The sequence below is a fragment of the Antechinus flavipes genome, chromosome 5, assembly GCF_016432865.1.
Source record: "Antechinus flavipes isolate AdamAnt ecotype Samford, QLD, Australia chromosome 5, AdamAnt_v2, whole genome shotgun sequence".
In the NCBI taxonomy this organism is placed as follows: Eukaryota; Metazoa; Chordata; class Mammalia; order Dasyuromorphia; family Dasyuridae; genus Antechinus; species Antechinus flavipes.
The window spans coordinates 98205730-98222564 of NC_067402.1; the positions used below are offsets into that span (position 1 = coordinate 98205730).

The following is a 16835-nucleotide window of genomic DNA, read 5'->3' on the forward strand; positions in this document are numbered from 1 at the left end:
GATCTGTCTTTTACATACCACTTTAGCTTCATAAGGATCTATAATTTGGAAATTGCTATGAGAATCAGATACTACCTTCTTAAGAATTTAGAGATGTATTGAGAATTGACACGTAAATGCTTAGAGCCTTCATCTTAGTATTTTGGCAAGCATATTGCCTAACTTGACCTTGTTTTTAACTCTTAGGTTTGTCTGTTTGTCCAGTATTCCAAGTATTTTCTCTTCTAGCTTGGCTCTGCATGCAAGGACGAAGAGCTCGATCACAGTGACTCTACTGAGCATAGTTAGCATTTTCATACGTCTTTGTGAAGTACTTTCTTTAAGTTTTTATCAGTATCCATTATTATTTTTTTGTGTTTAAAGTAATGTATTTTTCAACATTCTCTGAATTGCATTGAATTTAACTCTACTCAGGCAATGAGTGCAAAACCTAAAAAGGAGCAAATTCATGGAAACATTCTTTTTCTATTTTCTATACCTTCTTATCACAAGGCTTTGAAGAGAACTCTGAACACATTGGAGAACAGAATAGGAATCTCTACAATGATTCATAAGAAGGGATGGATGTTATTGATTATTTAATGTACCTATAGTCTCTACTAATGGCATAAATCCCCAGAGAATTTCTGTATAGTCAGACTGTATTCCTGCTTATGTCAAATCAGATATAGACTAATATGTATTATAAGCTCTGCAACCAGGAGAGCTAGAAAGTAGTTTGCATAAGAAGGGGAATAAATTGTTCTCTAAAATTGTCCCTTACCATCTACACCCCAGAATGGGAAGAGAATGATTTCCTACAGTAAAATCCAGATGATCGATGCAGGTATTCTGTGATTCCTCACTATGAAAAAAGGCTAAATGTCCATGAGACTCAAATCATCATGATTTGGCTCAGCTGAAGTTTTTTTTTTTTTTTTTTTTTTTTTTTTTTTTTTTTTTTTTTAAGAGGAAGACAGAACTCTTTTGCTTGAATGTAGGCCAAGAACTACCTGTCACTATCCTAGAAAGCCAGAACCTCTATGAGAGTGTCTGGTGATTCTTACAATACTGAAGAGAAAGAATAGTTTTACAGAAAGACTAAAAGAAGCTTACTTGATACTGTTTTATAAAAAATTGAAAAACAAGATGATATTAATGATGATGGTAGTAGTAATAATGAAAATGATAGCATTTAAAAGTCAGACATAAAAAATTGGAAAAACATTAATTGCTCATGAGTAGGCTGAATTAATATAAAAAAGTGACAATGCTCCCTAAATTATTCTATATATTCAATGCCATACCCATCCAACTGCCAAAACCTATTTTATAAAGATAGAAAAAATAATAAGATCCATCTGGAAGAATATCAAGAGTATTAATGAGAAAAAATGCAAAGGAAAATAGTCTTGTCATCAAAACCATTTGATACTAGCTGAGAAATAGAGAAATGGATTAGTGGAAAATAGGTTGAGTATACATGACACAATAGTAAATGATTATTATAATCTATTGTTTGATAAACCCAAGGATTCCAGCTTCTAGGATAAGAACTGAGTGTTTTACAAAAATTGCTAGGAATACTGGAAAATAGTGTGGCAGAACGTAGGCATTGACCAACATCTCACACCCTATACCAAGATTAGTATAACTAAAATTGGTTCATGATTTAAACATAAGAAATGATACTATAAACAAATTAGCATAGCAATCAAAGATTTACCTTTCAGGGCCTTAGAGAAGGAAAGAATTTATGACCAAATAAGAACTAGAGAACATTATGAAATGCAAAATGAATACTTCTGATTATATTAAATTAAAACCAACAAAACAAACACACACATACACAAAATCCCAACATATCCAACATCAGAAGGGAAGCAGAAAGCTGGGAAACAATTTTTACAGCCAGTGTTTCTTAATAAAGTCTTCATTTCTAAAATATGTAGAGAACTGAATCAAATTTATAAGAATACAAGTCATTTCTTAATTGATACATGGTGAAAGGATTTGAATAGTTTTCAGATGAAAAAAATAAAGCTAGCTATAGTCAAATGAAAAAGTGCTCCAAATCTTTTCTAAGATACCACCTCACATATATCACATTGCCTAAAATAATAGAAAAAGATAATGATAAAGTTGGAATGGATGTGGGAAAACTGGGACACTAATGCATTGTTGTTAGACTTGTAAACTAATCCAGCCATTCTGGAGAGCAATTTGGAACTTTGCCCAAAGGGCTATAAAATTCTACATTATCCTTTACTCCAACCATGCCACTACTGGCTCTGTATCTTAAAGAGATCAAAAAAGAGGGGAAAGAACCCACATATGCAAAAATGTTTGTAGCAGTCCTTTATGTAGTGGCAAGGAAGTAGAAACTTAGTGAAGCCCATCTCTTGTGGTATGGCTGAATAAGTTGCAGTATATGGATGTAATGGAACATTATTTTCTGTAAGAAATGATGAGCAAGCTAATATCAGAAAAGCCTGGACTTACATGAACTGAAGCTGAATGAAGTGAGCAGAACCAAGAGAACTTTGCACACAGTAATAATAAGATTATATAATGATCAATTGTGATGGGCTTAGCTCTTCTAAGCAATGCAGTGATCTAAGACAATTTCAATAGAATTGGGGTAGAAAATGCCATCCAGATTGAGAGGGAACTATGGAAACTGAATGTTCATCATAGCATACTATTTTCACCTGTTTGTTTGCTTTTTCTGATTCTTCTTTCATGATATGACTAATATGGAAACATGTTAATCAGATTGCTCTCTTGAGGGGGAAGTAAGGGAAGGAGGGAGAAAAAAATTTAAACTCAAAATCATATAAAAATTAATATTAATAATTATCTTTACCTGTAATTGGAAAAATAAAATACTATGAAAAAATCCCAAAATAATAACATTTATATAGTGCTTACAATGTGCCAGGTGTTGTGCTAAATATTATCTTATTGGATCCTCCCAACCTTTGGGATTAGGTACTGTTTTATGGCTGAAAAAACTGAAGTAGGCAGATGTTTTTTGCCTAACGTCACCTAAATAATAAATGTCTGAGACTGGATTTGAATTCATTCTTCCTTTGTCCAGACTCAATGTTCTATCCACTGTGCCAGCTAGCTGCCTCATTTATGTTATCTTTAGCATAATAATACTTGGCTGAGGACTTTCCATGTACTTCTGTCAAAGAGAAAATTCTATAGTTGTCAGCATTAGGTTTCAATAAATGCTTGTTCTGTCCTTGGCAATCTCATCTAGGAGTATCGCATACTCTTAGAAAAGTCTTTTGGAACTTCTGCCTTGCCTCATTACAACTTGTCTGACAGTGCAAGTCATTTCAACTTTATATACTTTTCCTCATCTTTAAAATGAGAGAGTTAAGGAGAACAAATTATTAAGTGATGACTTTACAAAAAACAACTTTACAAGTTTCACAACCTACCATAATTTCAAAGGACCAATGACAAGCCTTATTGTTCATCATTTATTTCAGTCATTTCTGACTCTGTGACTATTTGAGGTTTTTGTCAAAGATACTGGACCGTTTTGCCATTTCCTCATCCAGCTTATTTTGTAGATGAGGAAACTGAGGCAAACATTGTTAATTGACAGCGTCACACAGTGTTTGAGTCTATCTTTGAACTCAGGCCTTTCTGGCTCCTGCTCGGGCACCCCCCCTCCCATTGAGTCACCAGAGATGTTGTTGTTTGCTGTTGTTCTTTGTCCTTCCATCTTAAAGAGAACTATGATATCAAGGAGGTGATGATATTTCATGCAAGTGAATAGCATTTAAATGAAAGAGGGCTAAGCAAAGTCATCAGCCTCAGTCTCTCCTCCAGAACTTTCTGAGCTCAGTGGCAAGATATAGATCAATATGACTGGACATTGCCCTGGATGCAGTGGCAGACCTAGGTCTTTTTAAAAACCTAAGATCTTTAACAAGACTCCATTTGACTGTGGCCATAGCCACACGGTGATCAAGACTATTGAGTAGCAAGTAAAGGAAAAGAACAACCTCTTTTACCAAGTCAAAAAAAATATTCTTTCTCCTTCCTTTTCCAAAAGGACCATAACATTAGAGAGGTAATACTGATGACATACAAGTGAGTTGGATTTAAGAGAGGGCTGGGCAGAGTCAACATTCTCACTTTCTCCTCCAGAACCATCTAAGTCATAAGGCTTGAAGAATGAATAGATATATTTAGAGATTAAGAAAAAAAAAAATGAGTTACATCAGAGTTCACAAAAAAAGTGAAAACAAAGTTCTTCAGAAGTCCTTGTTTTGGTAGTATGTGGCTACAACTCAAAATGTATCTCCAGAGTGAAGTGTCATTATAGTAACATGCAAATAAATTTGGCCATACATAGATCAGGACAACTGGAAATGGCCCTGCAGATACCCTGGAGAAGAAGATAAGTTCTGATAATGGGAACAATGCACCCTAGAGCACAGCATAAAAAGCCTATTTTGTGGGCATAGTACAGGAATTTGTTTTACTTTACTATGCATTTTTATTATAAAAGGTTGGTTTTTCTTTCACACATATGTGCCTTCTTGGGGGTTGGTAAGAGGGAAAATTAATTTTTTATCTGGTATAACAATATTTAGTAAAAATCAAATACAATGATGGAGTTTGGATTGGATGATCCCTTAAAATGCCTGAATCCTATACTGAAGTATCTTAAAAATTTATGAGAAATCTTCAAAGTCAAAGTTCTTATTAAGATCAAATTAGAAAAAAAAAAATTTTTTTTAAGAAGGTACTATAGGGGAAACAGCTAGATGGTGCAGCAGGAAGAGTCCCTAATCTGAAATCAGGAAGGGTCCTCTTCCTGAGTTCAAATCTGATTGCAGACACTTACTAGCTTTGTTACCCTGGGCAAGTTACTTAACCCTGTTTAACTCAGTTTTTTCACCTGTAAAATAAGCTGGAGAAGGAAATGGCAAATCACTCCAGGATTATTGCCCAGAAAACCCTCAGTGGGGTCACAAAGAATTGGACACAGCTAAACAACAGAAAAGCCTTTTGAACAGCTCCCTACTTACAACTTTTAAATTTCCCAAACTTAAATTTTCAGCCCTCCTACTATTTATTCCTTCTTCCTAACTTGTAGTATTGCACGTTCTATGCATTCCTGGTATTTGGATTACTCTCATCTGCACCGTCCCTTTTATTGCCTTTCATAGATATCAATACCAATCTTTAATCTGGGGGCTCTAAAAATTATTATTAACTGACAATGACTTTTGAAAAAATTTAATTGCTTCATATAACTTACTTCGATAGGTCTTATATATTTATGCATAGAAAGTCTCTCAGGCCACAGATTCTCACACAACTATTTGCCTAAACACCACCACTAAACATACACTCGTCATGCAGAAGACATACACAGTCTACACTGGCTACACCAACAGTATGTATCAACAGAGTAGAAATTCAGTCCCTTATTTAAATTCTGTAGCATTTAGAATATTGAAATAGTTGCATAAAGAACTAGAAATAAATATAGTTCTGCTTTCTTTACACTCGTACTGTTTCTTTACACTAAATCAATTTTATGAGAATGAGGAAAAAGATTTCATTTTGAATATTAACTTCTTTCCTACATAACATCACCTGAGACTGTTGAGCCATAGTTTCAGAAAAAAGCCTAATTGATTTCATCTAATATCATCATTGGTTAACCTTCTTATCAATCCAACTGGTACTTCTAGTTAATTAAATAAATGCCATATGGAAGGAGTAGACAGACAGGGCGCTCCTTCTGTGGCATTCTTGGAGAACTGACTATTGAGAACATCACACAAACTCATATACAGAGACAGAAGGAGATGGGGTCATAAAACCTTTCAAGTGCTTAGTTCCCTGGGTCAAGTGATCATAAATCATTTTCATACTTCTCAGAATATTTGTTCTAAGAATGCAGATCACCAGCATCAGTAAAATCTTGCTAAAGAATTCAATAGACTCAATCACCTATAGTCTAGGCTGGTTTTTGTTGTTCAAGAGGTGAACGGAAGGTTATAGGATACCAGCAAATGAGCATAGTCCAAGATGCATTGCCTCAATTTCTATTATTTTGCCATGCAAATTTATTCATGAGTCCTTTGAATTGAGAAGAGGTGGGAAGTCAACTGTACCATGACATGTGTGCGGTGGATATGATTTCAATATTTACTACTTGTCAGATGGCTCCAGGATAAAGTTTGGGTGAAAAGAAAAATAAGTTTGTTTTCAATTCATTCTAACATTTTAATCCAAACTAACTATATTAAATTAAAGACTTTTCACTAGGAGTCAGAAAGCTTACATTTTGGGAAAGAGGGGGGGAGTGCCTTATAACTAATTATAAAGATGAATATATAAATGAAAATTTCATGAGGAAAAAATATTCATAGCTGATAACTAATGATCAGAAAATATATGTTTAGACAAAATTAAAAAGAACTAGTTCATATTGTAAGTTCTAAATTCACCTTCCTTGTTCATGCATTATATAAGCACTTTCAGTATCAGCACTTAGGAAGGGCAGAGACAGTCTCTTGTATTTTTAATATAACAGCTACCACACTGTGAGCACTCAATAAATATTCATTGATAGTGATGCTAGCCTCATTTCAGCCTCATAGCACCATAGAACCAACAGGAGATAGACAGCATGTTAGGATTTGTTTTAACTGGGTCTGTGATTTCATATTGCTTCCTGCAGGGTTAAAGATAAAAAAGAGTTTCAGGGAAGAAAATGAATAAAAGTAAATTCCTCCCTATTTCTATATCCTTTGGGATAGTGTTATGGAAGGGGTTAGTAGCAATGAAATCTTCCTTTTTAAAGACTGGCCTCAAGATCAGTGATTTCTTTCTTTTCAAGACCAGACTTTCCTTAAAGAAGATTCAAACATTCACTTTAAGGAATCTGTTAATGTTGGGATTTGTAGAATATTTTTCTGACACTATTTAAAAGAAAAGAATTAGTGAAGGCATGAAGAAAGGATTAAAACAAAGAAGAAAAGAATGAAGGAATGAAGAAAAAGAAAAGAAGGAAGGACTTGAAGCTTAAAAGGAAAATCCATCATACCAATCACTAATTATATTAATATTTATTTTTAAAAATAATGTCCTTTATTCCTAATTCCAAGTCTAATTACTCTTCTACATTAGAATCCTGGTATTTAAAGACACTTGACTATTGTTCACCCTGAATTTTCTTCTCTTCAAATGAAACACCCCTGCTCCTTCTGCAGATACTTACATGGAAAAATCTCAGGGCATTGTCCTGTTAATGATCTCTGGATGAGTTGTTCTAATTCCACAGATCAACGTATTCTCTGTAACTTATAATGTAGTTTCTGAGAGTACTGAGAGTTTAAGAAACCTGTTCAGGATCAACAGTCAAGATATATAAAAGGCAGGTCTTCTCCTCAAGTGATCCTGGTTTCAAGGCCAGCTTTCTATCCATCACACCTCCCTTATCTCTCTCTAATTTATCAATATCTTTCTTAAATATGATGGTTAGAATTAAACATAGACTCTGTTCTCTAAACAGCGATAAGTACAGTAGGACTGTTATACTCCACTCTATTTTTTGAGGGGGGTGGATACAGCTTTTCTTTTAATGTAGCCAATATAAATACACTTTTTGGGGGTACCATATTGCATGGTTTGTTCATTGCAATCTACTAAAATTTGACCCATCATTTTTCTAGATTAATATTTATATGGCCACCTCATAGATCCCCCAATTTTGTTATTTGTCAAGTTGATTTTTTAAAATTTAAGTGTAAAATTTGAGGCTCATTCTGATTAAATACCCTTTTATTGGATTTAGTCCAGTGTTCTAGTCTTTTGGGATCTTTTTCTTGTGTCAAAAATATCATCCATTTTATTAATGTTCCCTTACATATTTCTTTTGTTCATCATTTCCAATTCAAACATTTTTATGTATGTCCAAGTCATTGTGATATATATCCAGGATAATCAGAATAGTCCGTGACCTCAATGATTTAATTGTGACTTATAAGATATAACACATATAGATAGCAAAAAGGCAAACCATTTTAGGGAAGAGGCATTATCCACCAGAGAATGGGTGGAAAAGGAAGAATTAAGAAAGGGCTTCTTTGGGAAGTGGCAACAGAACAAAGGATGATGGAGTTTAAGGTTGTAATACACATAGATGAGAAGGGTTAATGCATTCCAAGTTTGGGGGACCAACTGAGGAAAGGCACATAAATGACATGAAATGTTGTATGCTAAGTAAGAGCAAGTAGACGTTCTTAACTTAGTACTAATGCTCTGTAGATAGTAGATTCAGCAAGTATTTGCTTTGCTAAGTTTAACTGAACTTTTTACATTCTAACTCTAACCATTAAAACCTTAACTTTTACCACCTTCCTCAGCCTCCTTAGTCTTTTGATTGAAGGGTGAAGGGTAGAGCTTCCTCCCAATGTCTTCCTTTATGGAGGGCAGAAATTAGATCTAGGACCTTTACTCTGCATCTGCTGCTTTGCTTGGTTTCAACTCAATGGAACATAATCTCTCCCACTCATTCCTGCTGCCTTTTATGTGTTAGATTGTCTATTAGATTGTAAGCTTCTTGAGAGCAATAATTGATTTTCTTTTTATTAAGTTTACTTCCAATTCTTAGTATAGTCTGCCATGTGGTAGATGCTTAATAAATTTAAAAAATTGTTTATTGGATTGAATTGGACCAGAGCACTTAATTGGCACAGTAGATGAAGTGCTAGTCTTGGATTCAGAAGACCCATGTTCAAGTGTGACCTTGGCAAACTGCTTTCAGATTCAGTTTCCTCATCTGTAACACAAGGATAGTAACAACATTTATCTCAATAGGATTGGTATGAAGATCAAGTTATTTGTTAAATGTTTAGGACACTGGACTAGCTAAGTGACACAGCTGAAGTGTGCCCAGCTTAGAATCAGGGAAAGTTCATCTTCCTGAGTTCAGTTCTTGTCTCAGATACTTATTAGTTGTATGATTCTGGGCAAGTCACTTACCCCTGTTTTTCTCAATTTTCTTATCTGTAAAATGAGCTGGAGAAGGAAATGGCAAACCACTCGATTGTCTTTGTAAGAAAACTCCAAATGAGATCACAGAGAATCAGGAATGAGAAATGAACGAATGATAGTAACCAAAAAAAAAAAAAAATTGATCACAGTGTCTGAAATATAGTAGGTACTTAATATTTGTCATTTATTACTCCCCCTTGCAAAAACAGAAAGAATTCTTGGAGCACACAGTGAATTGGTGTTTAACTTAAATCCTTTGCTTTCCTAGAAACATTCTTGTCAGTTTCTGGGAATCCACTTCCTCAGTGGATCTGTGATATATTTTAGGATATGGTAGGACTTCCTAATAAACAGTTTTTCTTTTCCATAGGGAAAGCACAAACTGCATGTAGACACAGGATTTGAAGATGATTGGTGTGGCCTTATTCCTGTTGGACACCCTTGTAAGAAAGTCACCACAACAGGTCTAAAATGGAACCTCAGTAAGTAAATTTCCTTTTGATTCTTGCTAAAACTCATTTTGAAATTAAAAAAAATTAATTTTTCACTGTGTCATAATGTATTTGCATAATTTCTCTATATGTGTGCTTGCTTTTTTCCTTCCACCTATATTTTCACAACTGGGACAACACTAAAAATTGGCAATTTTATAGATTAGGTCTATGTGATGTTTGAATTGAATATGCTCATCTACATGGTATGATTTGAAAATCTACAGGAAGGCCTTATACAAAATGACCCTATATCCACTAACTAGCTTATTCTTGAAATTCATTGATTCTTTTGAATTAAGTATTGAACTTTGAAGATTATTTTTAATATCCTTCTGGGAAGGGTAACATCTTTAGTGAATAATGACTTAAATGTGAATTAAGATACTTCTAGTATTATCTTTGAGAGGAAATTTTTGGAACCAGGAGTGTGCTGAATAATTAGGGAGAGAACAGAGTTCTGAAAAGGAAGGCAAAGCACTGAGGGAAGGATGGTGGCATGTCTGGAAATATAATGTTCTGAAGACAGCATTTATCTATTCAAAATCATAGAATATTAACTATAGAAAAGACTTTATAAATTATGCCTAGAATCAGTCCAATAAGCCATAACAAAATTTCTCCCTTGGACAGCCATTATTCTCATGTAAAGAAACAAAGTCTGTGAAGTTTTTCGAGGTATTAAGAAATTTTCTACTGTATTTTATTTTGAATAGGCCTTAATTATTTCCTTAAACTTTGACTTGAAAAATGAAAAGAATCAATCTAATTAAATATATTGTGTATTATAGACTGTCACAAGGAATATTATCACACAAATGTAACAAACTGATTTGAGTGATTGCAAAAGGATTTCCCATTTTAGGAGACTAATATCTCTGAAATAAAACTCTAAAATCATTAATTTCTTGATGAAATATAAAAGCTTCAAAATTACATAGGAAAATAATTTCTTTTTATTCAAAATAATAGTGTAAGCATAAAAATTTTAAAATTCTCAGAAATAATTAGGAGCCACTACTGGTATTTTAAAACATATGTCTAGAGAGCTCATCAGAATCTGAAAGACCTGGTAGACCTGGTTCTCCTAATGGAGACTTTTGGAAAACCTTCCAGCTTAAAACAAGTGGTTTACTCTGAATGATTTTATATTTATTTCAAGGCCCTGAATCTGGTATGATTCTCAGTTTCAAAAGCATAAAAGTGAATAAGGAGGATCTTTTGTCCCATTTCCCCCTGAAAAATAAAAATAATAATAATATTAAAGGAGGATAAAGAAAAGGACTTTGGAAAATGCCTTTCATCATATGAACTTGCATATGTTACCTTGTAATGTCCTGTGGGATTTTAAATATCATTACTTTTCGCTGGGGTTCCATTCCCCAAAACTATCCTTCCTTTCCAATAGAAAAATGAGGAATATAGTCCTCTGAACTCAGAGTTCCCTGAAAATAGCTACTTGTTCCCTGAGGAGGGGGAAAAAAAAACTATTGGCAACATTTGGTAAGTTAGATTCCATTTAGCTTACCTTTTTTCTTTTTTTCATGTAACTTTCTAATTTAGGAGACTGTTCTGAATTGAAAAGCATCTTTCAGGTCTCGCAAGTTATTTCTCATCTCTGATTTAGAAAAAAAAAAGAACACCTAAAACCTTGTGAAAGTAAAGTTAAGATGGACCTCCTTGAGTTAAATAACTTATTTGCCTAAGATCATAAAGCTATTGATGGTAGAGCTTGCATTAAAATTAAGGTTTCATTTCCTCTATTTTAAGTTGTGGCCAGACAATTGTGAAAGCACTTTGGAGAACAAATTCTGGTTCCCTCTCTGCCATTTAGTACTTTAGTAACTTTGTGGAAGAAAGTATATTTCTCTCGTACTAAGCATCTTCTTTTATAGATTGATGAGTTGATCCAGAAAACTTAGGACAATTCCAACTTAGTCTAATAGTGTGTGTTTTTATGAGCAAAAAACTATAGATATTAAACTTAACAAAATGCAGAGAATGGCTTGTGGGCTGGCTGAAGTCTTTGGCTTTGTATGTTGAGACAAAATCACAGGAAACCCAGATTATCTCAGTTAATTCTTCTCATGTTATGTAGGGTATGTGAAGGAGTAGGGATATTCTTCTCAGCAAGCATTTCCTCAGCTTCATTATATGTCAGGAACTGTGCTAAGTGAATGGGATGCAAAAAAAAAAAAGTTAAAAAACAGTATCTCCCCTCTAGAAGCTTACATTCTACTGAGACAACTGGTAATTACGTACATACAGGATATAGAGAGAATGGAGACGGTATAGTGTCTTAAGGGAATGAGGGGGAAGGAGAAGAGAAGACTTGACTGGGAATAAAGGTCCTTGTGCTGAGTCCAGAAAGAAGCCCGGGAAACCAAGACAGGACCATGATGACACAAAGCATTGGGTTGAGGGTTGGCCAGTACAAAGACACAGTGAGGAATAATGAAATATCCTATTTGAGAAGTTGCAGGTAGGTCGAGTATATCTGGATTATAGAATACGTGGAAGAGGGAATCAAGTGTAAACAAGCTAGAAAGGTTATGAGTAATTTTACATGTCAAAAAGAAGAGTTATTGGATTGTGGGGTAATAGGGAGCCTCTGGAGCCCACAGAGCAAGGTCTGAAAGAGATACTGATAGAGTTAGAATGTTGCTTGGCAGCAGAGTGAGGGATAGATTCACATTTGGAGGAGGGAGTTGGAAGATCATCTAAGATACAGGTATTGATGGACTGAAGTAGCATTGTAGCTGTGGGAATGGAGGAGAGAAAGGGATGTAGCCCAGAATTGGGGAAGGATAGAAATTAAAAACATAGCAGATATCAATAAAAACTGATACCAGAGTAGTCCAGAAGAGGCCTAATTAATTTTATGAACCTATCTCCATCATCACTTTTGAGTTCAAAAACTTCATAAAGCATCCTGCTTGCTCTGGGCTACTCCCAAACCTTAGCCATGCTTCCTGTTTCAGTCTTGTGGATGGATGATTCTCATTAGTACTTGCTTCTACCCTATGGCCCATTCTTTCACAGCTTCACTTTCTAAGAGGTGTCAACAATACAAGAAGACGAGATTATCCATGTTAATGAGTACAAATGTGTTTTTGCCCTTTTCTAGAACACATATTTACATTTTAAAAGAGGCCTTCTGGAAATGATGCCTTAACAAGATAGTATCTTCCTTCAGAATTAAATTACAGTTTAGCTTTGGGAACTGGAGTTGGAGGTGGGTCACAACATACAATTAGGGAGATTCAAAATTATGAATGACTTTAAATTTAATCACAAAGAAACAGCCTTTTCTCTATATAGAGCTATTTTTATTCGAAGAAGGCTGCAAAGAAAATATTAGCCCCAGTCTACTGTGAAAATGCTTCTTAAATGGATAATTTCAAGTCAGCAGCCATACTAGGAAAACAGAAATCCATGTACAAAGCAAATAGATTCATAAAGAAAGATTAACTTTTGGGTTCAATCAATTTTATAATGGAAAAACTACTTAAATATAATTGTTAAAAGAAGGCCCTAAATACTTCAGTTTGAGAGCATATTCCTTGATGACTGGGTGAGAGAGCAGGAGATATGGTGTCTTTGACTTTGGTTTTGCTATTAATTCCATGAGTGTGAATACCAGTGAAGAGCTACAAAGAACATGATTGTTCAAATATGGAAGCTACTGACATTACTTTATATATGTGGTTATAATCTCAATTCCCTATTTGTACTAGAACATTTCTAACACTTTTTTTCTCTTTTAAAATCTAAACCAGGTAAAGTCCATTATTAGAGTCTAGGCCTTAACTGTTATTATTTAACTTGTTCTCAAAGACTCTGAACTTGGGTCTTTTAAGGAGATATTCTTATCTTTATATTCCCAAAATAGCTGTGCATCGTCTATCTAGTTATAGCTCCTTGAGAATTTGGATTTGGGACCCTGTAACTCGGTTTTCCAGCAAAGCAAGTAGTCAAATAGTAGCAACAACAACAATAAAAAAACCCAAAAGTTCTTTTAAATCCAACTATTGCTTAAATATATGATTTAATGCATAAGTGTCCTACACCAATTAGTAATTAAGTATTAAAGCATATTATAGAATTGCAGGAAAAGTTCTAACATCCTTTTGGGGATTTTAATCAGTACATCAAATTTTGCGATGTTTGGTATGTTTTAGATCAGCAAGCAAGGAGAGAAGGTTGGAAAAAGTTTGCTATTACTAAAGGATGTCAATTTTGCATAAGCAGGTGGTAAAAATTCCAAACCACATAGTGGGAGAAGACAAAGACAAAAAGAAAATGGGTTTAGGAAGAAAGGAGAAAATTAATGAAGAAAAAGGGAAGAGATTTTTGGCAGGACCTAACGATGGAAAATAGTGAAACAAGAGAAATGCAAATTCTAAAGTATCTGGTTTGAAACTTTTAAATAATTTTGCTAAATCACTTTTTAAAAATACTTAAGCATTGCCAACTGTTTGGTGAGACCTCTTATTTAAAACAACTGACAACTCCAAGCACATTCCAAGTGGCTTATTCATAGTCCCTTTCTTTGTATTACTTCAAAGAAATTGAGATGGAAAATAGAAGGAAAATTGACAGCATGAAATTATTTCTTAACATTGACAAGAATGAATTAAAGCCCTCAGTGCAGGTGGAGCAGTATTGAATACTAAAATTAGCATGGAAATCGAGTTTAACAACAGTTTTTGTCCTTATGTTATATCATTCTAAAACTTTGTCATAATACCTGCTTAGGATTTCTATCCAAGCTAGCTGGAAGAGCATTTAAATGTTAAGCTAACAATGGGACAATTTCAGCATCCATAAAAACATAGTGCTTGCTAATGTTGACTTTTATGAGAAAGCTGTTCTTGAATTCCCACTCTACATAGCATAATCTTTGCAACTCTGAAAGTCATTCTAGTAAGCCATCACAATTTGTTACACCTGTAACGCCCACTGTAAACACTTCATGAATTAATGCCTTTATTTATTTATTTTTTTGAATTCAATTCCCATATGTAAAAAAAAAAAAAAAAAGACCCACCAAAAACACTTTCTTTAACAATATCTACCAGATCTAAAACTATATTATAAAGCAACAATCATCAAAACTATTTAGAATTATCTAAGAATTAGAGTGAAGGATCTATGGCATAGTTAGATAACAAAAGACACCGTAGAAAATGACTATAGTAAAATCTACTGTTTGATTAACCCAAAGACTCTAGTTTCTGGAATAATTTGACAAAACTCCTAGAAAAAAAGGAAAATAGTATGGCAGAAATTAGACCTAGAACACCATCTCACACCTTATACCAAGACCTGGTTAAAATGCATGTGTGATTTAAACATAAAGGATGATACCATAAGCAAATTGGGAGTTCAAGGAATAGCTTAACTATCAGATTTGTGGAGAAGGAAAGAATTTATGACCAAACAAGATAGAGAGAATATGAAATATAAAATGCATAATTTTGATTACATTAATTTTTTTTTCACACGCAAATCCAATGCAACCAAGATTAGAAGGAAAGCAAAAAACTGGGAAACAATTTTTACATCTCTCATAAAGGCTTCAGTTCTCAAATATATTGAAAACAGAATAAAATTTACAAGAATATAAGTCATTTCCCAATTGATAAAAGGTCAAAGGATATGAACAACATTTTTCAGATGAAGAAATTAAAGCTATCTATGATCATATTAAAAATATTCTAAATTGCTACTAATTAGAGAAATGCAAATTAAAACAACTTGGGTGCCATTTCTTACTTATCAGATTGATTAATATGACAGAAAAGGAAAATTATAAATTTTGGTGAAGATGTGGGAAAATTGGAACAGAAATGCATTTTTGGAATAAATTATAAATTGATCTAACTGTTCTGGAAGAGCAATTTGGAACTCTGGCAGAGATCTATAAAACTGGGTATACTCTTTGAACCAGCAATATCACTGCTTAAGAAAAGGCAAAAGGACTCACATGTACAAAAATATTTATAGCACTTTTTTTGTGGTGTCAAAGGATTGGAAATTAAAGGGATACCCATCAATTGGGAAATGTTGAACAATTTGTATTATATAACCATAATGAAATATTATTGTTCTATAAAAATGAGCAGCTAAATAAATATTTATTGGATATATGCAAATTAAAGCACTTCCAAAGTTCTACTCATGAGATTATAAAAGGTGACCAAAAATGAAAATAAAAATATTGGAAAGGTTGTAACTAATTGAGTACATTGGCATGCTCTTGTTTGTCATTATGAACCAATTTGAAACTATGAATAAATAGTTATTTAACTCTGTTACTTTTATTCAGCTATCAGATCCAAAGAAATTCAAGAAAAAGGAAAACATTATTTGCCTAATAATTAATAATAAAAAATAGCAAAAAAAAAAAAAAAAAAAAAAAAAAGAAAGAAAAATGATGAGCAGGCAGATTTCAGAAAAACCTGTAAAGACTTGTGTGTAATGATGCTACATGAAAGAACAGAACTGGAAGTACATTATACATAATAATAACATTATGTAATGATTAGGTACGATAGGCTTATCTTTTTTCAATAATACTCAATAATAATATTTCAGTAATACTCTTTTCAATAATCCAAGACAATTCCAAATTACTTAAGATGGAAAATGCTATCCTTTTCCAGAGAAAGAATTATGAAGAATGAATGCAGATCGAAGCAAACTGTTTTCGCTGTTGTTTTTTCTTTCTCATTATTTTTTCCTTTTGTTCCTCTTTTACAAGTTGACTAATGTGGAAATGTATCTAAAGTGATTGTATATGTGTAATTGATATATTGCTTACTTTTCTGGGGGTGCGTGTGGGAAGGAGGGAAAAAATTCAGAATTCAAAATCTTACAAAAATGAATGTTGAATGCTTCCAGATAAAACATGTTACCTGATTCCTGATGGATTCTGTACTCTGAGTCCTTCATCTTTCTATCTATAAATTTTTTTGGACATGGCTAGTGTGGGAATTTGTTTTAATTTATTCTTGTAACTGAATTTGTTTTCAATTGGAATTGATTCCAAGATTAGGGAGTGGGGTGGGAGGATAAGAAAGAATGTAGATTTTTGCTGATTGAAAAAAAAATAAAAATATAGTCTCAAAAAAATGAATGTTGAAAACTATCTTTACCTATAATTGGAAAAGAATAAAATAATATGAAATAGAATTTTTTAAAGACAGAAAGGATGCTTCTAAATTGTTAGATTAATTTTTCCTGCTTGAATTAGGTACAGTTTGCTTTTGCTATGTGAGTTTCTATCTGAAAAACAAATAAAAAGCATCCTTTGTTAAT

The 16835-nt window shown here is 33.4% G+C and overlaps 1 protein-coding gene across 1 annotated transcript in view; it reads left to right on the forward strand.

The window, feature by feature from the left end:
- TPK1 (thiamin pyrophosphokinase 1) overlaps positions 1-16835 on the forward strand; it is a 508741-nt gene that overhangs the window by 369328 nt on the left and 122578 nt on the right. The window contains exon 8 of the mRNA XM_051961747.1: positions 9392-9503. Coding sequence (XP_051817707.1) covers positions 9392-9503 — 112 coding nt within the window. The remainder of the gene's footprint in view (positions 1-9391; positions 9504-16835) is intronic.